General features: G+C 43.9%; 1 protein-coding gene across 2 annotated transcripts in view; it reads right to left on the minus strand.

The window, feature by feature from the left end:
- Nucleotides 1–27,023, minus strand: part of Reg-5 (Rhythmically expressed gene 5) — a 168,441-nt gene that overhangs the window by 98,746 nt on the left and 42,672 nt on the right. Inside the window, exon 1 of one of the 2 annotated variants that reach the window (XM_067140419.2) lies at nt 6,057–6,174. The exons of the other annotated variant lie outside the window; for it this stretch is intronic. Coding sequence (XP_066996520.1) covers nt 6,057–6,065 — 9 coding nt within the window. The 5' untranslated portion in view covers nt 6,066–6,174. Of the gene's footprint in view, nt 1–6,056; nt 6,175–27,023 lie in introns of those variants that run through there. 2 annotated transcript variants of the gene reach the window in all.

Here is a 27,023-nt window from a genome sequence, read left to right on the forward strand (position 1 = left end):
CCTTGGGGAAGGAGTACAAGATGAAAATAAATTAGTTCAAAACAAAAGTAATGGAATGCGGTCGAATGAAGTCAGATGATGCAAGAAATATTAGATTAGGAAATGAAGTCCTGAAGGAAGGAGATGAATATTGTTATTTTGGTAGTGAAATAACTAACGATGGCAGAAGTAAGGACGATATACAATGCAGACTAGCACAAGCAAGGACGGCCTCTTAAAATAATTTGCTCACTTCGATATAGACATTAGAAAGCTGTTTTTGAAGACTTTCATCTGGAGCGTGACATTGTATGGAAATGAAACATGAACGATAAATAGCTCAGAAGGAAAGACAATAGAAGCTTTTGAAATGAGGTGTTACAGAACGATGCTGAAGGTGAGATGGATAGATCGAATCGCGAATGAAGAGATACTGAATCGAATTGGTGAGAGGAGATCGATTTGGCTGAATTTAACGAGAAGAAGAGACAGAATGATAGGACACATCTTAAGACACCTAGGTCTTGTTCAGCTGGTTTTAGAGGGAAGTGAAGGTGGTAAGAACGGTAGGGGTAGACAAATGTATGAACATGACAAGGAAATTAGAGTAGGATGCAGTAGTTACGTAGAAATGAAAAGGTTAGCACAGCTAGGGTGCCATGGAGAGCTGCATCAAACCAATCAATGGACTGATGACCCAAACAACAACACCAACTTTTACGACGGAAATTCTATTTTCGAATGGGGAATTGGATGTTAAAATATCAACGTTTCAGCTGCTGGATTCTTTCATTTTAAATTCAAGAAAATAACTAAGGTATAAAACCGAAAGGAAATTGTGAACATTAGCCAGCATTTAATGTGATATCGACTTTATTTCTCAAATTGTACCTGAATTTCGAAATCAATATTCAAGGCAATAAACAATTTGATTTTCTCCTTTGAACACACCAATTAAGAAATATTAAAGAGAATCAAAATTGATCGCGGAAATTTCACATTGGAAACGAAAATGCTCGTAAAGATTTAAAACGTTCAACGCACATTATTTCAATAGTGTCGAAATAGCTCCATCACCTGAGGCAGAACCTGCTAACTGCACTGAGAACTCCGGACAACAGTACAGATAACAAGGAAGACAATAGTAGGTAAGCCACATTCCTGTGCTATTCATAAAACGTAACAACACAAATACATGCCGGGATGACCAAGCTGAAAGAAAAGACAGAACCTGTGTCAGCCTTCTGATTTCATTATTTTTTTTTAAATTTTACTATTTGCTTTACGTCGTACCGACGGACAGGTCATATGGAGACGATGGGAAAGGAAAGGGCTAGGAGTGGGAAGGAAGCGACCGTGGCCTTGATTAAGGCACAGGTCTGAAAATGGGAAGCGAGGAAAAGAATTCTTCAGGACTGCCGACAGTGCTGTTCGAACCCACTACCTATTGAATACAAGCTGATGATAACTATGTGCCCCTAACCGTGCTGCCACTTGATCGGTAAAGATTTTAAGTCAGTTGACGCACACATTCACCATGTCTATTTTCTTCTGATAGGCCTACACGAGAATGTCTCCTACAAAGGGCACACAGGAAAGTTTTGCACTGAGAGTGAACGCTTTAGACTTTTTCAAAATAATTTCCACCACACTTCTCCATACGTCGAAACCAATCACTGAACCAACTCTGCCACTTTTCTTCGGTTACATGTTCACACTCTTGATCCCATGCTGCCAGAAGCTCCTCGTCGGATGCAAAACGCAGCCCTTTGAGCTTCATCTTCACTTCTGGGAAGAGTGCGAAGACACGTGGGGCAAGATCAGGACTGTATGGAGGGTGATCAAGCACAGTCAACGCTGATCTGGCAAGAAAATCCATTGTTACATTAGCACGATGTGCTGGAGCATTGCCGTGATGCAAGAGCCAAGTGTTGAGCCGTGACCTTGAACAGAACTGCTTGAGAGCCTGGATGACCTGAGGCAGACAAGTCTCACTGTACCACTTCGCAGTAACTGTCCTTTGTGTTTCTAGCACAACCCGAGTTAGGATGCCCCGTTTAGTGAAGAATCACTGACCTTGACTTTCGCACAGTCACAGGAGTATCCTCCTCTTCAAATAGCCACACCTTGTTCTAGGATTTTGTTGGGAGATCGTACTAATAAAGCCAAGTTTCGTCACCTGTAACGATGCTATTGACGTTAGGCGAGGTCGCATTTTCAAACTGTTTTAGCATTTCTCGGCACCGTTTCACTCGATGTGCCCTTTGTTCCTCTGAAAGTGAATGGAGCACCCAAAGGGAACAAACCTTTCTAACATGGAGATGGTCGTGTAGAAATGAATGAATAGCTGGTGCAGGGATGTGGAGGGTCTCTTCTACCTGCCGATATGTCAACCGCCTCTCTTGCTGCAACATTTTTCTCACAGCTTCAATGTTTTCCTCAGTCACTGATTCAGACGGTCGCCCAGAACGAGGATCGTCTTCAACCCCAAAATTTACCCTCTGGAACTATTTGTACCAGCGGAAAATTGTTGTCCGATGTGGACAGTCTTTCCCCAGCACAAGAGTTATTTCCTCCAGGCACTGGTCAACAGTTAATCCACGAGCAAAATTGTAGCGGATAATTGCGCGATATTCACGTTTAGACCACACTGACAAATAACTTGCTTTCAATACCACTGCTTGGTAACAACTGGTGTAAAGGTCGCGCCTTGTTGTCTTCTAGACCGGTTTTTACCCCTCTTTTCATCCCTCACCATAACAGGGGTGTCCAGCCAACCGTTTTTGCGTATTGCAAAACTTTCCTAGTGCCCTTTGTATTTCGCGGAAACACGTACAGTTCGCATGTTGTACTCAATTTCGCATTTTATCGCGGATTAAAGTGAAACCACAGCAATACACTTGATTGTCTTTTAAACCTCAAATACACTTACTATATATTTAAAAAATGGCCACATTTCGCATTTACGGTGAGAGGATTGCGAAAATCTACTATATTTATGTACAGTATAACCTGTAGAGTCCGCCTCTGTGGTGTAATGGTTAGCGTGATTAGCTGCCACCCCCGGAGGTCCGGGTTCGATTCCCGGCTCTGCCACGAAAATTTGAAACGTGGTACGAGGGCTGGAACGGGGTCCACTCAGCCTCGGGAGGTCAACTGAGTAGAGGTGGGTTCGATTCCCACCTCGAAATGGTTTTCCGTGGTTTCCCACTTCTCCTCCAGGCGAATGCCGGGATGGTACCTAACTTAAGCCCACGGCCGCTTCCTTCCCTCTTCCTTGTCTATCCCTTCCAATCGTCCCATCCCTCCACAAGGCCCCTGTTCAGCACAGCAGGTGAGGCCGCCTGGGCGAGGTACTGGTCATTCTCCCCAGTTGTATCCCCCGACCAAGAGTCTGAAACTCCAGGACACTGCCCTGGAGGCGGTAGACGCGGGATCCCTCGCTGAGTCCGAGGGACAAGCCGAACCTGGAGGGTATACAGATGATGATGATGCTGCTGATGATGATGATGATGATAACCCGTAGAGGGTGAACTTGAAAGGACAGAAAGCTCGAAATTCTCATCAAAAGAAACAAGGAACGAAGTCGAACGGATTAGGTGGATTTTAAACTGACAAGGATGTAGGGCAATCATTTATTGATTCGTAGAAAGAAACCTCTCTAGACCACAGGGAAGAAGAAGAAGAAGGACCAAGTAAGGACAGTGAAACTACCCAGTGACCAAGAATTCTGAACTGGAATCTTTGCTGGGTTAAACCTATGAGTCAGAAACACGCTCAATGAGGAACAACCATTTATAGACTGTAACCAACGGTAAGCTGACAGCCGGATATTCACACTGAAGTCAGTAGTCTGAGTTCACTCACAGTAAAAAAAAAGACCACTTGTCTGCGTGGAAATTCCTCTCCTAAAATATACGCATACATCGGAGGTCGTATATTTCAAGTTAATGTCAGACAGGTGGGAAACCCGAAGCTTCATATGCACTGTATGGATAAGGAATCTCTCTATTCTTGCATTTTAATTTTATTTCAGGATTAATGGGCTTTCGTCTGACAGCCGGCGCCGTTGCAGATTCCAGTCTCATATTTACGGACGCTCGTAATCTGCATTCCAAAGCTATGGAGATGCCCTCCAGTTGTTTTGAATGGCGTAATGCTACAAGAAGTTGACGCTACTCATGCAGGTTTTCTCTTTGTTTTGTACCTGTGACGCGGTTGCCACTTTAAATATCTATGTAGGAACGCAGACTCACATCACCAAGGTCTTCAACTTGACACGAAGTTTCACGTTCATATTTGCGGTGGTTACGTTTTGTGTAAAGGTTAACGATCACTAGCTCCACGGTTCTAAGATGGAGGAGGATTGGCTCGTCCATAGAGGGTTGGATATGGGTCCCATAGCCTCGTGGAATCAGCAGAGGAGCTGTTTGATAAGAGAAGCAGTGAATCCGGGCATTACGATCAAGTAGTACGTTCGAGAAGTCGGAGTCGTGGTCGCACTAATTACGTGACCCTCCAATAGATGCACAGTAGCGGCGACTAAGGGGGGCGAGGGAGGGGCGGTCGCCCCCCCCCCCACTTTGTGCAGAAAACATTACATTTTTATTCCATTTTAGCCGGCTGAAACTAGTAATTATTGAAATTATTTTTTTAAAAAATGTACGAGCCCCGTTATCTTATCAGCTAGCTCTTTAGTTTATTTTCTTTAATTATTAGCGGAAATACGTACAAAATGTCGTTCGTCGCGGCTAACCGCCTCATTAACCAGTGAAGACATTGCATGTGCTATGAAAAAGGGTAGCACGGGTATGTCTCTTTGCCGAGATCAAAGACACTGAGGTATGATTCACCGATTGTCGCGCGCAGTCATCCGCCTGGCAGTCTCTTTATTGTCTGTTAGTTTCTTTGTGTGTAGTCAAATACTAAATGATTTTTGATTGTATAATCACGCCGTACATCTATTTAATTGTAATCCTCTTCTATCTTAATCTGTTTTCCCTCCAGGGTTGGCTTTTCCCTCGGACTCAGCGAGGGATCCCACCTCTACCGCCTCAAGGGCAGTGTCATGGAGCTTCAGACTTTGGGTCGCTGGATAAAACTGGGGAGAATGACCAGTACCTCGCCCAGGCGGCCTCACCTGCTATGCTGAGCAGGGGCCTTGCGGGGGGATGGGACGATTGGAAGGGATAGACAAGGAAGAGGGAAGGAAGCGGCCGTGGGCTTAAGTTAGGTACCATCCCGGCATTCGCCTGGAGGAGAAGTGGGAAACCACGGAAAACCTCTTCGAGATGGGAATCGAACCCACCTCTACTCAGTTGACCTCCCGAGGCTGAGTGGACCCCGTTCCAGCCCTCGTACCACTTTTCAAATTTTGTGGCAGAGCCGGGAATCGAACCCGGACCTCCGGGGGTGGCAGCTAATCACGCTAACCACTACACCACAGAGGCGGACTTTAATTGTAATACATATGTATATTGTTCCTTTGGTGAAAGTTTTACTCTGTAGTCTAGTATTGAATCAACTGTTGTTACCGCACTTAAATGGGTAAAACCTTTACCTCTCTGTGAAAATTCGCCCAGAGAGCATAAAAAATGTACCACTTTGTAGCTTTTCTTCCAGTTTACATACATATACCCCCCCCCCCCCTGCGCCCGCTATATCCCAGTAACACAGGTACTTTTTGTTGACCGTAATTTTGTTTCAACCCCCCCCCCCCACTTTTAATTCCCAGTCGCCGCTACTGTAAGATGCAGGCTGTACAGAAGTCGTCAAGACTGTATGGGGCAGATGACTTCATTGCTCCTGGCAAATTTAAGGTTTCTGGTTATCTCTGACACTTAGCCCGCACAAGACTAAAAATAATAAAACAACTTCAAAGAAAGAACAACATAATAAACAGTAACTATATGTAAGTCCGCCTCTGTGGTGTAGTGGTTAGCGAGATTAGCTGCCATCCCCAGAGGCGCGGATTCGATTCCTGGCTCTGCCACGAAATTTGAAATGTGGTACGAGGGCTGAAACGGGGTCCACTCAGTCTCGGAAGGTCAACTGAGTAGATGGGTTTCGATTCTCACCTCATCCATCCTTGAAGTGGTTTTCCGTGGTTTCCCCACTTCTCCTCCAGTTAAATGCCGGGATGGTACCTGACTTAAAGTCACGGCCGCCTCCTTCCTCTTCCTTGTCTATCCCTTCCAATCTTCTCATCCTACCAAAAGGCCCCTGTTCAGCATAACTGGTGAGGCCGCCCGAGCGAGGTACTGGTCCTTCTTTCCAGTTGTATCCCCCGACCCAATGACTCACGCTCCAGGATACTGCCCTTGAGACGGTAGTGGGATCCCTCACTGAGTCCGAGGTAAAAACCAAACCTGGAGGGTAAATGGATAAAGAAAGAAAGAAAGAAATAGTATTATTATTATTAATTATGGCACAACAATTGTGGAAAATATCACAAGATACTTAAGTTATCACTCATTTACTAGAGGTTAACAATTCCCGGGTTGAAACACTCAAGAGTATTCTATTTCGCTCAGCACTGTTGTTTGACGTTCTTACTATCGAAATTAGGTCAGATAACAGTTTGAAGATCCTCTGGCAAGCTTGTGGTATGCTGAATGGCAGAGAAGGAAACCTGGCAGTGCAAATTCCTCTCCAATGTATTGTCTGAGTCAGCTCCAAACCTCTTAGCATTGCGAACGAAAGGAGGACAAATCTCGACCCGTTACGGCACTGTTCACTGCTACCAAGTCCGGCTCCATGGCTAAATGGTTAGCGTGCTGGCCTTTGGTCCCAGGGGTCCCGGGTTCGATTCCCTGGAATTTTAATCATAATTGGTTAATTTCGCTGGCACAAGGGCTGGGTGTATGTGTCGTCTTTATCATTATTTTGTCCTCATCACGACGCGCAGGTCGCCTACGAGTGTCAAATCAAAAGATCTGCATCTGGTGAGCCGAATTTGTCCTCGGACACTCCCGACACTAAAAGCCATACGCCATTTTCTTTTACTGTTACCAACACTCATGGAGTGCTCTACATTTCACAATTTCCGTAGACGTTAAAGGTAGACCGTAGACGAGGCAAAAGTATCTCGTAAATTGCGTCCTATGTTTAGTTCGTGGGTGCGTAAGTTCAAAACCATGGTTCTCTAGACTTATTTCATGATTTAATTAATTTATTTCATGGATTTATTTATTTATTTATTTATTTATTTAACATCATGTTCTGTTACGTACGCTTAACAGTAATATTTCATGGGTATAATGAACATATGTAAACTGAGTTTGTCAAGAAAAGCATACTTGCATTATAAGCAAACATTCACCGAGCTCGATAGCTGCAGTCGCTTAATTGCGGCCAGTATACAGTATTCGGGAGATAGTAGGTTCGAACCCCACTATCGGCAGCCCTGAAAATGGTTTTCCGTGGTTTCCCATTTTCACACCAGGCAAATGCTGGGGCTGTATCTGAATTAAGGCCACGGCCGCTTCCTTCCCACTCCTAAACCTTTCCTATCCCATCGTCGCCATAAGACCTCTCTGTGTCGGTGCGACGTAAAACAAATTGTAATATTAAAAATGACAATAGGACCCGCCAATGCCACGGTCAACCTTATCCGCCGCGTGTCTTAGTATGTGTATCACTGAGCTACTGCTGGAGATACCTTTCCTCAAGCTTTCGGAGTACTATTCCTAAGTAGACACACTTTACAAAACCATATGTTTCAACCACTCAGGTTTACTTTTTCTGTTCTCCTACCCTATTATTTCTCTCCTAGAGAAGACCTTCGTTCATAGGTTAGTGTTTGAAATGGCGGTACGTGGTATTCTTGCAGTGTTGCACAACTCCCGATAATTTTACACTACATTTGTCGTCTTTTCTTCTAATGTTTTAGTTGAATTAACCTAACGTATATTCTAAAATAAGTTAACATCAACCATCTCTAGTCGTTCGGTGTACTAATGCTTGGAGTATCCGGAGAAAAACCTGTCGCGCCTCCGCTTTGTTCAGCACAAATCTTACATGGAGTGACCGGGATCTGAATCACGGAACCCAGCGGTAAGAGGCTGGCGCGCTGCCGCTTAAGCCACGGAGGCTCCAATAACGTTAAGTGCTAAGTCTTAATAGACTACGGGTTGTTCTCTACTGTGTGTTTCTTTGGTGGTTAGGTTTTTTTTGCTACTGGCTTTACGTCGCACCGACACAGATAGGTCTTACGGCGACGATGGGTCAGGAAAGGGCTAGGAGTGGGAAGGAAGCGGCCGTGGCCTTAATTAAGGTACAGCCCCAGCATTTGCCTGGTGTGAAAATGGGAAACCACAGAAAACCATCTTCAGGGCTGCCGACAGTGGGGTTCGAACCCACTATCTCCCGAATACTGGATACTGGCCGCACTTAAGCGACTGCAGCTATCGAGCTCGGTAGTGGTTAGTAGTGTGGTCTGTTGTACGTATATGAACATTGTATTGAGACTAATACAAAATGGCCAGTCCCCGAGCCAGAGGAATTAATCACACTGAGAAAATGTCCTCGGCTCGGCCGGTAACCGAACCCAGGGCTCCCTGAATCTAAGGTCAGTATTCTGACCATTCAGCCAAGTAATCGAGATGTGTTTATAACGTATTACACGGTGAATAATTTACGAGGTTTCGTACACCAGTTTAAAAGGGAGCCCTTGAAAGAACTTCTGCAGCACGTGAGGTATGGAGTCGCATGTTTTCACACTAAACTTCAGTGATTAACGTCATCAGTTTAGTGACGTCTCTCAGGGTGAACAGTTTGAAGTTGAGGCAATGGACTTGGAACAGCTGCGGCTAATGAGTTTACGGATGAGTGCGCTGGACACGCTTCACTACTACACCATGCCTTTGAGGGATAAATCTACCATATCTCCTTGTCCTCACGGTTCGGTTTAATGTTTTGACACGTAGACAAGTAGTATTTCTCAACCGCCGCACTTTTACGAATATATATATTGTAGGGTGGAAATATTCTAGGAGAGTAATTTTCGTGATTATGTTTCAAATTGATGATAATAATAATAATAATAATAATAATAATAATAATAATTATTATTATTATTATTATATTTGTTTTACGTCCCACTAACTACCGGTACTTTTACGGTTTTCGGAGACTCCGTGGTGCCGGAATTTCGTCCCGCAGTAGTTCTTTAACGTGCCAGAAAATCTACAGATACGAGTCTGACGTATTTAAGCACCTTCAAATACCACCGGTTTGAGCCAGGATCGAACCTGTCAAGCTGGGCTCAGAAGGCCAACGCCTCGACCGTCTGAGCCACTCAGCCCGGCGTTTAGAATTGAGAGATTCATGCATAATCTATGTATAAAACGACGTCCATTGCATATCAAATGTTTGACGACTGTGTGACAAGTGTTTCGCTGATAAGTTGACATAATTCAGCTGCTCCTACTCAATTGACTTCTGTGGTAAAGTACAGTGCATAACATTTTTTCCCAGCAACATTTCTTTTTCAAAATAAGATCATTAAAATCAATGAAATAATACATTTAATAACTTTTTTTACAAGCTGCTTTACGTCGCAACAACACAGATAGGTTTTATGGCGACGATGGGGCAGGAAAGGGCTAGGAGTGGGAAGGAAGCAGCCGTGGCCTTAATTAAGATCCAGCATTTACCTGGTGTGGGAAACCACGGAAAACCATCTTCAAGGCTGCCGACAGTGGGGTTCGAACCCACTATCTCCCGAATACTGGATACTCGCCGCACTTATAACTTTTTGATGATCAGAATGGGAGAATGTATCAATGAAAATTAGCGTAAATTAATAAATATAATAAACATGGTAGAAAGTTGTATTCATCCAGCGATTGATAATTAATTAATGTTTGACAACATGTCGATCGTATTCATAGAGTTCATTTTAAGATCACGCAACACTTAATGATTAATACTTATGTTGGTCAAATGTATGAACATTTAAATAAATTAGAAAAGTATTTACGAGTAAATTTGTTGGGACCAGGCCTTCATCTTATAGAGGAAGCATTTACCGGACGCGGTCTCTCCAAGGTTGAGAACCACTGGTGTAGTACATCTCCAACAAGGTTTTGAAACATTACGAGGGCCTGGACGCATCTGGAGGAAGTTTAGTGAACACGTGCGTGTTTCGCATGGGCTCCACGATGTTAATATATTCTGGGACCGATGACCTAGATGTTAGGCCCCTTTAAACAACAAGCATCATCAGAATATACACTAGTGTCCAAAAGTTAAGCATAATCACTAAGCGAGGCCATACCGCCTGATAGGAATGTCAGACGGATTGCTGAACAAACGGAAGCTGACTCACATACCACATGTCACACAACTTGTCCAAAAAACAGTGTCAGAAAGGTTTTGATAGCTAAGGTACACCTTTGTCAACAACTAACAAAACTTAGCAATATCTTCCACAATAAAATATGCTGTTAATAGGGTGTATGGTTACCCCTAACGGCCACACATGCTTCGCAGCGACGTGGCATGCTCTCTATCAGATGGTCCAAGAGCTCTTGTGGCAGTCTATCCTATTCCTCCGAAAGGGCAACGCGAAGGTCTTTGAGGGTCCTTGGTGGAGGCTGACGGGATGCAATTCGCCTTCCCAATGCATCCTAGGCATGTTCTATAGGATTTAGATCCGCAGACCTCGCTGGCCAGTCCATGCGATGAATTTCTTCCTCAGCCAGAAATTCATCCACCAGAGCAGCGCGGTGCGGTCGAGCATTATCGTTCATTAAGAGGAAGTCTGGACCAACCGCACCTCTGAAGAGTCGAACATGTGGTCTCAGTACCTCATCCCTGTATCTCCGAGCATTAACAGTGTTCCTCGGACCACTCACGAAGATGTGCATGGGCTCCACGATGTTAATATATTTTGGGACCGATGACCTAGATGTTAGGCCCCTTTAAACAACAAGCATCATCAGAATATACACTAGTGTCCAAAAGTTAAGCCGGGAAATGGCAACCCCTGAGACGGCTGCAAGCTCCGCCGACAATTGTCTTGCAGGTGCACTCCGATTTCGTCGGGCGATTAAAGCCAGATATCGGTCCTGCTGTGGGGTGGTTACCCTTGGTCGACCTAGTACTGGCCTACGACTAACATCTCATGTGTCTCGAAATCGTCTCCAAAGCCTGGAAATGACACTTTGTGGCACATTCAAGGATGCGGCGACTTCGATCTGTGTCTGGCCTGCTTCCAGGCGGCCAAGTATTCTACCCTACCATGACGCCACCACCATCATACTGGTCCCGTTTCACGATGTTCCTGTGGTTGTATCGGCTCCCCGGTTCTCTCCAGATTAATGTGCGACGGGAATCGTTCTGCAAACTGAAGCGGGATTCATCTGTGAAGACCACATGCCTCCATTCATTCCTGGTCCAGTTTCAATGTTGACGGCTCCACAGTAAACGGCACCGTCTCTGTGCTGGAGTGAGCGGGACGCACACCGCTGAACGTCGGGCAAACAGCCCTGCTGTCCTGAGCCTCCGGTACACAGTTTGCCGAGAAACGACAACCCCTGAGGCGGCTACAAGCTCCGCCGACAGTTGTCTTGCAGGCGCACTCCGATTTCGTCGGGGGGTTAAAGCCAGATATCGGTCCCGCTGTGGGGTGGTTACCCTTGGTCGACCTGGTTTTGGCCTACGACTAACATCTCCTCTGTCTCGAAATCGTCTCCAAAGCCTGGAAATGACACTTTGTGGCACAGTCAAGGATACGGCGACTTCGCTCTGTGTCTGGCCTGCTTCCAGACGGCCGAGTATTCTACCCTGCAAAACGGGGTCCAAATGGCGTGCTTGTGCCATTATGTTGTCACGTTCGCCATGAGGCTACACTCCGCACACTTTAATTTTAATTTCGTGTGGCTATTTCTAGCCGAGTGCAGCTCTTGTAAGGCAGACCCTCCGATGAGGGTGGGCGGCATCTGCCATGTGTAAGTAACTGCGTGTTATTGTGGTGGAGAATAGTGTTATGTGTGGTGTGTGAGTTGCAGGGATGTTGGGGACAGCACAAACACCCAGTCCCCGGGCCATTGGAACTAACCATTGAAGGTTAAATCCCCGACCCGGGCGGGAATCGAACCCGGGACCCACTGGGCAGAAGGCCAACGAGTCGGACACTCCGCACACTATAACAGGGCAAACACGACTGAGGGAATATGGGGTGCAGGCACTAGCTGTGTTTAACGTGCGGTTACGTCGCTGGTCAAAGCAGGGAACACTCCTTTCCTATACAGAGCGAACATTTAAGGTTGGTAGTTGCATATGTCATGCGATTTGCTGTCTATTTCCTGTTGCCCTGCTTTCTCGTAACTTATGCTTAACTTTTGGACACTAGTGTATTTTCTATTGGTTGCCCAGTGGTTGTCCGCACCGTGGATTTACAGTGGTATTTACTAATGAGGATGCGGTTACATCATGTTGCATTGAGTTAAAGTTTGGAATTAGTTTTGCCCCAGTATAAGTCATTGTTTGAAGACTCCAGACTCAGGTGATCACTGGCCCAAGCGGAATATCAAACGAAATCGAAGCAAGTTTACTGGATGAAGAGCGTTCACATTGGTTTCCTACACGAAATGTGAAATGTGTTTTCGATTCAGCAAAGACAAGAACTGGTACACAGATTTCCTCCAGTAGCCTCGAGTAACTCCACGGGTATTTTTTTCTCTAAAGCGAGAAACTGAAACCAAGAAGGTAGGCTGAATCATGTGGTCATACACGTATAGTTTTGTCAGTGAGTTAACAATTAGTAGCAAAACAATGGAAAGAAAAGAAAAAAATATATTTATCTATGATGCAGTATGTAGGTGAGAAGGAAAACGGCTCTACGCCTTCGCTCTTTGAACAATAGACATGGAATTTGTTTAAACATTCTTCCTGCGTTATAAACCTTCCAGGGAATATCAAAATAGTTTTTACATGTCAATTTTTTTTAAAAAGTATTTAAGGGTAAATGTGCCAGCATTATGACAAATCTTTTAGTTCTAGAACTGGTCTCTTTCAACATCAAAGAATCCTTAACAGGCAACTGCTTTCTGGAGGTGATCGTTGTACTGGCGAGCGAGCAAATGCCTATGTTGTGGACAACATATGAACTTTAGAAACAACGAGCCAGTATGGCTGGCAACATCTTACATGGATAATTTATGCCTACTTACAAAGGATGAGATAAATACCATCCAGGCACTTTGCGAATGTTCCTTGTCAGCAAATCACAAATACTAGAGTCTCATTTGTTGGAGATGACAGCTCTCGGTTCAACTCCCAGTAAGTGCAGGTGAGATTTGCACTAGACAAAGGACGGAACAGGATTTCTCCAGGAACTCTAGTTCCCCTGTCTCCACTTCATTATTGTTTCAGTATTATTTATCTGTCATCGCCCCGGATGTGCGCGACACACCTCGTGCATGCTTTCACATTGCCTGACTGGAATCAGTCAGAGTAGATATTTAGCGGCCGCGAACCATCCATTGTGTGGTGAATATAGGAAATGTTTATCTTGTTTGAGACGGTCACGGTCTAGGTACTGGGAGAATGCATCTCATCCAAAGGCCCGGAGTTCGATTACTGGCCAGGTCTAATTTGAATAACTTGTAAAATTTGAGCATGAAGTCATTACAGTTACCATTCTTCATTCAAAATAGCATCTCTCATGCGCTACTTTATTATTACGTCCGATGGAATCAAAACCTCACAACTCGTAAAGGGTTCTGGATAATAATAATAATAATAATAATAATAATAATAATAATAATAATAATAATAATAATGTCGATAATTTCAAGTATTTAGGTTGTGTGTTCGCCCAGGATAGGGGCTACCTGGCCGAGGCGGTAAAGGCGTGCTCGGTTCGCCCGGAAGGACGTGGGTTCGAATCCCCGCCAGGAAGTCGTAAAAATTTAAGAAACGAGATTTCCACTTCCGGAGGTGCATATGGCCCTGAGGTTCACTCAGCCTACACCAAAAATGAGAACCAGGTTAATTCCTGGGGGCAAAGGTGGTCGGGCGTAGAGCTAACCACTCTAACCCATCACGTGCCGCGGTTAACAATGGTGGAAGCCTTTACCTTCCACTCCTCCAAGGGCCTTCATGGCCTGTACGGGGGTGAGTCTGTCTTTGTTTTGTTCTCCCAGGATGGTAATATAGTAAGTGAGATTGAATCAAGGTGTAGTAAAGCTAATGCAGTGAGCTCGCAGTTGCGATCAACAGTATTCCGTAAGAAGGAAGTCAGCTCCCAGACGAAACTGTCTTTACATCGGTCTGTTTTCAGACCAATTTTGCTTTACGGGAGCGATAGCTGGGTGGACTCACGATATCTAATTCATAAGTTAAAAGTAACAGACATGAAAGTAGCAAGAATGATTGCTGGTACAAACAGGTGGGAACAATGGCAGGAGGCTACTCGGAATGAGGAGATAAAGGCTAATTTAGGAATGAACTCGATGGATGAAGCTGTACGCATAAACCGGCTTCGGTGCTGGGGTCATGTGAGGCGAATGGAGGAGGATAGGTTACCTAGGAGTATAATGGACTCTGTTATGGAGGGTGAGACGACGATGGTTAGACTCATAAGAGGTATAGAACTAAATGAGGCCACAACACTAACTGCAAATAGAGGATTGTGGCGACGTTTAGTAAATTTACAGAGGCTTGCAGACTGAATGCTGAAAGGCATAACAGTCTATAATGATTATGTATGTATGTATGTATGTATGTATGTATGTATGTATGTATGTAATAATAATAATAATAATAATAATAATAATAATAATAATAATAATAATAATGTCTGCCTCTGTGGTGTAGTGGCTAGCATGATTAGTTGCCAACCCCGAAGGCCCGGTTCGATTCCCTGCTCTGCCACGAAATTTGAAAAGCGGTACGAGGGCTGGAACGGGGTTCACTCAGCGTCGGGAGGTCAAATGAGTAGTGGGGTTTCGATTCCGACCTCAGCCACCCTGGAAGTGATTTTCCGTGGTTTCCAACTTCTCCTCCAGACAAATGCCGGGATGGTACCTAACTTAAGGCCACCGCCGCTTCCTTCCCTCTTCCTTGTCTATTCCTTCCAATCTCCCCCCCCCCCACAAAGCCCCTGTTCAGGGTTGAAGATGAGGCCGCCTGGGCGAGGTACTGGTCCTCCTACCCAGTCGTATCCCCGACCTAAGGTCTCACGCTCCAGGACACTACCCTTGGGTGGTAGAGGTGGGATCCCTCGCTGAGCCCGTGGGAAAAACCAACCAGGGAGGGTAAGCTGATTAAGAAAGAAAGAATATAATAATAACAATAATAACAATATTGGTTTTGTGTCCCACTAATTACTTGAAGTTTTTCAGAGACGTTCAGGTGCTAGAATCTTTTCCCCACATGAGTACCAATAAAGGAAACCACACGAGGCTGGCGTATTAGAGTGGCTTCGAATACCACCAGACTCAGCCGGGATCGAACCCGCAACTTGATCTCAGAAGGCAAGCGTTCTGCCGTCGGAGCTACTCAGCCCGACGGTTTCCAAGCAATCAGCATACATTGCCAAGGATCCCGTTGAAATTAACAGCTAAGTGGTATATACGTACACACAACCAGCAGACACTTGGCCCAGTTCACAGTTTGATACCGTTCCGCTCACCCATACCTGTTCCCTTTTCAACTAACAGTTCATTACCGGAACCTGTAAACAGAAGGTCAAAGCACTCGAAACCAAGAGACTACTCTCTAGGCAGCAGATAAATAAGTGAATATCTTACAATATCTAAAATCCCATTTACACATTATCCTTTCACAACAGTCAACACTACGGAGCGAGCTGGTTACGCGGTTTACTCCAAGTAGCTGTGAGCTTGCATTCAGGAGATGCTTTCCTGTTGTTTCCTATTTTCACAGCAAGAAAATGCTGGGAGTATATCTTATTTAAGGTCACGATTGCTTCCTTCCTTTCCTAACCCTCAGTCGCCACCTGTGTGTCGGTGCGACATAAAACAAATAGCAAAACACGTTATTTAATGGGATAATTTTTTTGTTGAACAATCATGATACGCAATGGCGTAAAGAAATTATAAATTATTATCCCATGAATGATTAATGTTTTCCATCGTCTCAGATGGAATACTATATCAAGTGTATAGCACAACTCCCTTGTTTAAAAGTATTTTAAGTGAGGAAATCGACAGCAAAGTATCTCAATCCCCCATTTCCCTACTACGGCTCAATGACACCCAGGTTTTCTATCAAGACCGATGGAGATCCTTGCTTTTTTAATCTGCTTTACGTCGCATCGACATAGATAGATATTATGGCGACGATGGGATGGGAAAGGCCTGGGAGTGGGAAGGAAGCGGCCGTGGCCTTAATTAAGGTACAGCCCCAACATTTGCCTAGTATGGAACTAGGAAACCACGGAAAAACATTTTCAGGGCTGCAGACAGTGGGGTACGAACCCACTATCTCCCGAATGTAAGCTGACAGTTACGTGAACCAAACCGTGCAGCTGGGTAGATGACACTATAGATTATTATTATTATTATTATTATTATTATTATTATTATTATTATTATTATTATTAGACTATTATCCGCCTCTGTGGTGTAGTGGCTAGCATGATTAGCTGCCAGCCCAGAAGGCCCGGTTCGATTCTCTGCTCTACCACGAAATTTGAATAGTGGTACGAGGGCTGGAACGGGGTTCACTCAGCCTCGGAAGGTGTAATGAGTAGAAGGGGTTCGATTCCGACCTCAGCCATCCTGGAAATGGTTTTCCGTGGTTTCCCACTTCTCCAGGCAAATGCAGGGATGGTACCCAACTTAAGGCCACGGCCGCTTCCTTCCCTCTTCCTTGTATATCCTTTCCAATGTTCCCATCCCATCACATGGTCCCTGTTCAGGATAACAGGTGAGGCCGCCTGAGCGAGGTACTGGTCATACTCCTCAGTTGTATCCCCTACTCAAAATTTCACGTTCCAGATTACTGCCCCTGAGGGGGTAGGGATGGGATCCCTCGCTGAGTCCGAGGGAAAAACCAACCCTGGAGGGTAAACGGTTTACGGAGAGGAAGAAAAAGAAGATTATTATTATTTATTAATTTATTTATTTCATTTAATCCATATACCCTCCAGCGTTAGTTTTCTCCTCTACACAGCGAGGGATCCCACCTCTATCGCCTCAAGGGCAGTGTCCTGGAATGTGAGACATTTCGTTGGGGGATACAACTGGAGAGGAGGACCAGTAGCTCGCCTAGGCGGCCTTACCTGCTATGCTGAACTGAGGCCTTGTGGGGGATGGGAAATTTATAAGGAATGGGCAAGGAACGCGTAAGGAAGCGACCGTGGCCTCAAGTTAGGTACTATCCCGTCATTTGCCTGGAGGAAAAGTGAAAAACCAAGGAAGATCACATCGAAGATGGCTGAGGAGGGAATCGAACCCCCATCTAGTCAGCTGACCTCCCGATACTGAGTGGATCCCGTTCCTGCCCTGGTACCACTTTTCAAATTTCGTGGCAGAGACAGGAATGGAACCCGGGCTTCCGGACGTGGTAGCTAATCACACTAACCACTACATCACAGAGACGTATATTATTATTATTATTATTATTATTATTATTATTATTATTACACTTATTTTCTCCACATCCTGACGGGGTCGTAGGTGCGAAATATGTCTCGCATGTACTCTTGGCCATGTTTTACGGCCGGTTCCCTTACCTGACGCAAACCGTATGTGGACGGAGGTATTCTCTATTGAGTGTTTCTGGCGGGGTGGTTGTATTTATATGGAAAGGCGTGTACTGGAACAAACAGAAACGTCCAGTCCCTGAATCAGAGGCCTTTTTTCGTTCGTTTCTTCAAAAACAACCACACACACAGTGCCGGTTTCAAACAGGACTTCATCCACATTAGTGCAAACATCAAGTAACTCGGAAGAGGCCAGGAAGTATTGCTTGAGACATTACGGTAACCAACAGAATTGGTTACGAGCTAGTTGCATTTTGGATATTGTAATGTTAAACCCATCGTCGACATTCCTGAAGATGGTTTTCTGTGGTTTCACATTTTCATAAAAGGCAAAATGCCAAAAGAATGAAGAAGAAAAAACACATTATGTTCAACACTTTCCACTCTCTCATATACGGTATACATATACAGGGTTATTCACCTAAGAAGTAACTCGGAAGTAACTTCTAAACCATTAAAGATATCGGCATTCTATTTTCACATTCGTAAATGATACCCAGGGTCTTGTAAAATAACGTGCCACTTATTCTCATGGGGTGATTAATAACCGAGATATTGAAACTAACTCCACATTCTTAAATGGAACGGCAGGAATGCATACAGCTGGCCTAAAAGTTCAACTGCATACAAATTCAGATGAAAATGAAAACCTACAACCTGTTTTCCAGTCATTGACCGGGTCAGGGATGTAATGAATGAATCATATATAGGCTGTTAGTACGATGGGGTCGCCATTCCCAAAGTGATTTGTTAATGACTGATAGATGCTATGAAATGAGAATGGAGAGTGTTGCTGGAATGAAAGATGGCAGGGAAAACCGGAGTACCCGGAGAAAATCCTGTCCCGCCTCCGCTTTGTCCAGCACAAATCTCACATGGAGTGACCGGGATTTGAACCACGGCATCGAGCAGTGAGAGGCCGACGCGCTACCGTCTGAGCCACGGAGGCTCCACAAATTGAGATGTCTAAATATTTTCAAAATCGGACAGTTACTTTTTGAGATATCAATAAGAGCACATTTGGGCTTTTTCGTGCCGCATCAGACAGCATACGGTCGGCCAAGGACGTATTGGCACGCAAGCTGTTTCCTGGCATTGATCCAGACATAGAACGTATACCAGGCATGTACTGTAAACTATCGTATACATAATGTGATGTACCGTAACATACCCTGGGTGTGTAACGTTATTGTATGACTGGTGAACACACAACTGGGAAGGGAGATTATTCGGACATTATTCATTTTCTTTTCTAGAAGGAGCTCTTCCGATGTCCTCTATTATGTTTATTTCTCAAGTCATACAGTAGTACGTACTGTGCACCCAAACCAGTGACAATTATAGCTTTCGTTATGCTCCTTTGAAGTCAAAGTAATTACTTTATTCCTTTTAAACACATAACACCTCCCTGTCCTGTAATGAGTTCGCCTGTCATACACACTTCGCAAACCCATCACATGTGTATGATATGCTTACATTCCTGCTATCCATTCTGTGGCTGGAATCACACCCAAGAGCCTGCTTGCGCGTCAATACGTCCTTGCCCGACTTCACGCTGTCTGATGCGGCATGCAAACCAGCGCATTCTGTTCTTATTGATATCTCAAAAACTAACCGTTCGATTTTGAAAATACTTACATATTTGAAGTTGTACGCAGTTGAACTTTTAGACCAGCTGTATGAATTTGTGGCATTCTATTTAAAAATATGGAGTTAGTATCAATATCTCGGTTATTAATCACCCCATGAGAACATGTAGCACATTATTTTACAAGCTCCTGGGTACCATTTATGAATATGAAAACAGAATGCCGATATTTTAATGGTTTAGAAGTTATCTCCGTGTAACATCTTACAGTATGTGAATAACACTGTATATTAGCTGATCACCGTTTGTTGTTATTGTGTCGGTAAATTACCGGCGCGTGTCTAAGATATTAGTAGGATAGTCTAAAATATAATGTTATCGTTTTTACGTCCCACTAACTACTTTTACGGTTTTAGGAGATGCCGAGGTGGCAGACTTCTGTCTCGCAGGAGTTCTCTTACGTGCTGCTAAATTTACCGGCAAAAGACTGGCATATTTGAGCACCTTCAAATACTACCGAACTGAGCCACGATCGAACCCACCAAAATGGGCTCAGGTCACCGCTCGACCGTCTGGGCCAACACAGTCCGGAGGTCTAGAAAGAATAGAAGAGATTTATACCATGTGATGTCATCGATCTTTACTCTGTGGCTCAATATGTAAGCAGTCACGTGTAGGAGGCGTGAAGATGAAAGAGAGAGTCTCAAAAGGGAAGAGGAGAATGTCTGAAGACAATAATTAAGTTCGTCTCTTGCTCCTCAGCAAATAGAACACGCAGCTCTCCTCTGACATCATAGGGATTTCCCCGTGTTGCACGTGACTTAAAGCAAGGCAGACAGGTGATTCCATTTACCACTACAGTCGGGCAAAAACTAGCGTACTCTGGCGAATACACTGGATTTCAGTTAATTTAATATTTTTATTGTTTTGGTCAGTTTTGTTTAAATAGAGGAGTGGTTTTTAACAAGGTACATGTTATCTGCATCGAGTTTCAAACATAGGATTTCAAAATAGTGGAGTAGATGTATTTTTCTTTCTTTTCCTAAAACAGATACAGTCCGCAAAACTTTTAGTGATACTTTATCTCCCTAGTGCTAAATCGGTAGACCTCGGTTATCTTGGAGATTCGTTTTGGCAACCTCTGACAAAAAAAAAATCAATTATGCATTGCCGTGAGACATCTGGCGATATAATTGCAACACTAAATACTGTTATTATTTCCACAGCAATGTCAAAATATGAGTGAGGAAAATTAATGTACATCATCGCAGGAACAATCTAGAACACCTACACGGGAACGACGGTTTAGAAAATTCATATCGATCGATAATACCATCGATTCAATTCAGATTTAATTTCCATTCAGTTGGCAGTATTACCGGAACCGTTGTAGCTCCCTCCCTCCTTACTCCTCACCCCCGTAAAACGAAGTGTCACTAACATTTTCGTGGACTGTAGGTAACATGTTTAGAAGACATGATTCCGAGAAACAGATGCTGTACGAACGTACGCCAATAGATAACCAAGAATCCTACTAATACTCCGTTTTTTGGTGTTTTTATTGTTTTCTTAAAAGGAAGACAGATTGTGAACTGCGCCTCAGGGCTATGATACTGAATGAAAGTATAATGGTTTGGATGTACGTACTGTAGCATATTTGCTTGCATAGTTTGTACTTCTTTAGGTCATAACTTTCCGTACCCTAGTTATCAGCAATAAGTGACCATAACCCGTTTCAAATTCCCTAAAGCACATGTAGCTTGGATGTAGCTCGTTCTGTCTAGCTCGGGGCCACCTCCATGAGTAAATGGTTAGCGTGCTGACCTATGGCCACAGGGGATCCGGGTTCGATTCCCGGCAAGGTCGGGAATTTTAACCATAGGTAATTCCGCTGGCACGGGGGCTGGGTTTATGTGTCGTCTTCATCATCATTTCATCCTCATCACGACGCGCAGGTCGCCTATGGCGTCAAATCAAAAGACCTGCATCTGGCGAGCCGAACATGTCCTCGGTCACTCCCGGCACTAAAGGCCATACGCATCTCCATTTTTTTCCTAGCTCGGACTTCCCCGAAAAGAAAGTCACCAAGTCACGTTGAGTACCTTTGGGAATGGATCGCAGGGCTGAGTGGCTCAGACTGTTGAGGCGCTGGCCGTCTGACTCCAATTTGGCAGGTTCGATCCTGGCTCAGTCCGGTGGTATTTGAAGGTGCTCAAATACGTCAGTCTCGTGTCGGTAGATTTACTGGCAGGTAAAAGAACTCATGCGGGAGTAAGTTCCAGGACCTCAGCGTCTCCGAAAACCGTAAAAGTAGTTAGTGGGACGTAAAAGAATAACATTACTATTATTATTGAAAAATGAAAACCTCCAACCAGTTGTCCAGTCAATGACCGGGTCAGGGATGGAATGAATGAATGAATGAATGAATGAATGAATGAATGAATGAAGCACCCATCTTGCGGCGAGGATGGGAATTATACCGGCTGCCAAGGCCTGTCGTACTCCTGTGGGGTAGTGATTAATGACTGACAGATGAAATGAAATGATAGTGGAGTGTGTTGCTGAAATGAAAGATGACAGGGAAAACCGGAGTACCCGGAGAAAAACCTGTACCGCCTCCGCTTTGTCCAGCACAAATCTCACATGGAGTGACCGGGATTTGAACCACGGAACCCAGCGGTGAGAGGCCGACGCTCTGCCGCCTGAGTCACGGAGGCTCTTACTATTATTATTATTATTATTATTATTATTATTATTATTATTATTGGGAATGGATCACTAACGGGTATATTCCAACCCGTCTGTCTACGGAGCTGATCATGACATTGGTCATCGGGGTGCAAAGGAATATTTAAATGGAAAAGAAAAGGATTGAATTACCATTATATAATATTTTTATCGATATGAAGAGCTCCCCCTGTCTTTACGTACTGTGCGTATCTATGTATGGACCTCAGCGTGAGGGCTGATTGGATCCTGAATAATTACGCCATCAGCTAATCCAGAATCGATTTCAGTAGGCAAAGGAGCTACGCGGTTCGAGGAGTATAGCTGTTAGCTTGCATTCGGGAATTAGATGGTTCGAACCCCACTATCACCAGCCCAAGGAGACTGTTTTCCCATTTTCACACCACACAATCGCTCGGGCTCCACCTTAAAAACGCGGTCGTTTTCCTCCTAGCCTGATCCTATCATAGGCATAAGACCTCTTTGAGTTAGTGCAACGTAAAAGTACCAGTCTCTTGCTTGCTTGTTGTTTTAAGGGGCCTAACATCGAAGGTCATCGGCCCACCAGAGTCTTAGTGGCTGTCCTTCTGTTCTCAAGGTAGTTCGTTCGAACCTGGCATTCGAGGCTGTTTAAATGTGACATATCCCGGCAAAAGAACCCCGAGGCCATCTCCAGTAACAACAATCCAGATGCAGCATAGGTGCCGACAACATAGGGGTAAGAGGGATGTATCCATAAGGAACCTAACCAAAGAAACTCATTGCCGGGGAAAATTGTCTACAAATTGTAAATGCGTCTGTTTAGATAAATATTCCATGTGAAAAGAACGCATAACAACAAGTGGCAGTTTCATATTATAGTCCTGGTTGTAATGTTTAGCTAGTCTTCTTCTTCTTTCCTTCTTTCTTCTTTCTTTCTTTCTTTCTTTTTTCTTTCTTTCTTAATCTGTTTACCCTCCAGGGTTGGATTTTCCCTCGGACTTAGCGAAGGATCCCAACTCTATCGCCTCAAGGGTAGTATCCTGGAGCGTGAGACTTTAGATCGGGGGATAAAACTGGGAAGGAGGACCAGTACCTCACCCAGGCGGCCTCGCCTGCTAATCTGAACAGGGGCTCTGTGGGGGGGGGGACGATCGGAAGGGATAGACAAGGAAAAGGGAAGGAAGTGGCCGTAGCCTTTAGTTAGGTACCATCCCGGCATTTGCCTGGAGAAGAAGTGGAAAACCACGGAAAACCACTTCGATCATGGCTGAGGTGGGAATTGAACCCACATCTACTCAGCTGAGCTCCTGAGGCCGAGTAGATCTCGTTCCAGCCCTCGTACCCCTTTTCGAATTTCTTAGCAGAGCCGGGAATCAAACCCGGGCCTCCGGGGATGGAAGCTATTCACACTAACTAGTACACCACAGAGGCGGGCATTAATAATAATAATAATAATAATAATATTATTATTATTATTATTATTGATAAACGACAATATAAAAAAAGGCACTGCGGCACTTTCATTCCACAACATAACACACACTGTAGAAAAGTCGTGTACGCTACTGATAATGTTCAAGTGGAGAGATATAGGCCCTAATGTCATTTATTTTTTTAAATTCCAAACAAATAGTCCTGCTTTCATGAAACTCTTGTGAATTCAGTACAGTAGATGTGTTCAATCGTACGCAGCATTATTATGTCCACCTGTAGAGCAGAGAGTTCCTTCTCTATTTTGCGCAAACTTAAAGCTCACCTACGATCGACGATAATCAAGATTGCCTCAATATAGCTAAGGTGTGTTTCAAATTCACCGTGAGATAACCAATTTCACTGACATTGACCAAACGCCATCGAGTTCACTGACCGGAGTTCAGTGCTCCTCAAAACTTTTGTTGGAGGTCTATACCAGAGGAATTGCATCCCTATTCCTAACCTCCATTCATAGGCTAAAATGGGAAATTAAGGGAAGCTTGCACGTGCCCAGAAAGGCACTAGTGAAATATATTTAGAGTACCGGACGATTTGGCTGTGCGGTTAGGGACGCGCAGCTGTGAGCTTGCGTCTAGGAGATAGTGGGTTCGAACCCCACTGTCGGAAGCTCTGAAAATGGTTTTCCGTGGTTTCCAATTTTTACACCAGGCAAATTCTGGGGCTGTACCTTAATTTAGGCCACGGCCGGTTCCTTCCGACTCCTAGGCCTTTCCCATCCCATCATCACTGTAAGACCTGTGTGTGTCGATGAGACGTAAAGTAAATTGTACAAATAAAAAGATATAGTATTAAAGTACCGTACTGTGTGTCGACATTAGATTTTATGTCTTACTAAGTAATTTAGCGGTTTCCGGGATTTTTTCCTATACGAGTTCTTTTGCGTGCTGGTAAATCTAACGAGACGAGGCTGATGTATCTGAGGATACTCAAATACCACTGGATCAAGCCAGGGATTGACTTGTTAAGTTGGTGTCAGAAGGCCCGCGCTTTACCACCTGAGCTACTCAGCCCAGCCGAGTGAATTTCATAATTTTATCGTCATAATATCCCCCCCCCCCCACCAAGTGCATTTACAAAAGTTTGGACCCTATGCAACGCAAAAAGCGCTCTCTTGAAGCCACATGTTTAAGTGAGAAGGATATGCTTCCCGAGGATATTTGGGACATGGACAGAAATATTGTCCTGGGACTTGGCTGTTTTCTCCAACGAGTGCAGAATGATAACCGTGAAAGTAGCACATCAGGATAAGGATCGAAAGTAGTCGACTCGGCTTCTTAGTCCTATTGCTAAGCGTGTTTATGTGGGTTCGACAGCGAAAGTAAGTCGTAAATGCTTGGTGAAGAAGAAAGCATATTAGAGGTAGTTGACAAAGAATTGGTCCGGTACGGTGTAAAGTTTATACGAAAGAAAGGTCTCCTTCAACAATATTTGAAACAACATTAAAATTTATATCGGAGCGATAAATAATTATTTTCTTCCTGATACACTGAGTTCCGTTTCCACTATAATCCCACTTAAATCCAGACACTGCTTCCGTTTTTAACAGCTCTTTGTATCTAATTAAGAGTTTTTGGTAGCGCATTGAAGTCTCCAGTCTAAAGTTTTAGAAGTAGATCCACAGAGTTTAGGGATTAATGGATAGTATTTAATCCAAAGTTAAATATATACAGTAATTATAGCCAATTAGCAGTTGTGCCCATAGATGGGGTTATATGTTACCATTGTATTGCAGCAGTGAAAAAATGAAATGGCGTATGGCTTTTAGTGCCAGGAGTGTTCGAGGACATGTTCGGCTCGCCAGGTGCAGGTCTTTTGATTTGACTCCCGTAGGCGACCTGCGCGTCGTGATGAGGATGAAATGATGTTGAACACGACACATACACCCAGCCTCCGTGCCAGCGGAATTAACCGGTGATGGTTAAAATTCCCGACTCTACCGGGAATCTAACCCGGGACCCCTGTGACCAAAGGCCAGCGCGCTAACCATTTAGACATGGGGCCGGACATTGTAGCTGTAATGTACCTTAATGGAGATGATTGGCAGCAGAAGAGAGAACACAGCTCAACTAACAATAATAGTCAGTCAGTGTAGTGTTATTGTTGATACGTTTGAAGAGATTAGGACGTTGTAAGCCATCGCATTTTGTTTTCTTCCAGTTCGGCGATATTACAGCGTTCGAACGCTCCCCTCCATCCTTCAAGTAATCCTTACTTCATGTTTTTCTTCACGGCCTTTTCATCATCTTAATGATCAATAGGGCTAACGACTACGTAATTTTTCAGCTTATAAAAACAATGCTCGCCTTTGATGGACTTGGCACGAAAAATTTAAATTCCGGGATACCTCCATAATTATAGCGCGAACGGTAAAAATATATAACATATTATAATAAATTGAAAACTGGATTTTCTAAATTTTAGTTATTTACACGTTTTAGATAGAACTAAAACCTCCGGAGATATCTAGAAGTTTGTGAAAAAATGGAGTAATCACGAATATCTCCGTTATTAACCCTGGTACGGTAAAATCGCATTAAACAGTATAATTCCACTAAGTCATTGTCCTGTTATGTAACAAATAGATAGACCAGGCTTTGAACCGAAACTACTTTCCACTTTTGTGTACCTAATTCACCTAAGAGAAAGGCAAACAGAACATCAGGTTAAGGTTAGAAAGACGATCCATTCATAAATGAAATAATATGAGAAACTGTTTGTATATTTTAAGTATGCTGTATTTGTAAAGGAATTACTATTTGCAAGCAGAGTGTAAATCGGACAGGAAAATAAAATAAGACGGCTTAATGTCATCTATATAAATAAAATAAGAATTTTGTCTGTAAATCGCTCAGAATTTAAAGAGAATGGTATATAGAAAATGTCCTCTCAGTTTTAATTACTGCGTTGATGGGGTGAAAGTTCCTTTTGGGGATCATTGTAAGTACCTAGGTGTTAATATAAGAAAAGACCTTCATTGGGGTAATCACATAAATATGATTGTTAATAAAGGGTACAGATCTCTGCACATGGTTATGACGGTATTTAGGGGTTGTAGTAAGGATCTAAAGGAGAGGGCATATAAGTCTCTGGTAAGACCCCAACTAGAGTATGGTTCCAGTGTATGGGACCCTCACCAGGATTACCTGATTCAAGAACTGGAAAAAATCCAAAGAAAAGCAGCTCGATTTGTTCTGGGTGATTTCCGATAAAAGAGTAGCGTTACAAAAATGTTGCAAAGTTTGGGCTGGGAAGATTTGGGAGAAAGGATACGAGCTGTTCGATTAAATGGTATGTTCCGAGCTGTCAGAGGAGAGATGGCGTGGGAGGACATCAGTAGACGAATACGTTTGAGTGGTGTCTTTAAAAGTAGGAAAGATCATATATGAACATAAAGTTGGAATTCAAGAGGAAAAATTGGGGCAAATATTCGTTTATAGGAAGGGGAATTAGGGATTGGAATAACTTACCAAGGGAAATGTTCAATAATTTTCCAATTTCTTTGCGTTCATTTAA

Source organism: Anabrus simplex, chromosome 2 (assembly GCF_040414725.1).
Source record: "Anabrus simplex isolate iqAnaSimp1 chromosome 2, ASM4041472v1, whole genome shotgun sequence".
In the NCBI taxonomy this organism is placed as follows: domain Eukaryota; kingdom Metazoa; phylum Arthropoda; class Insecta; order Orthoptera; family Tettigoniidae; genus Anabrus; species Anabrus simplex.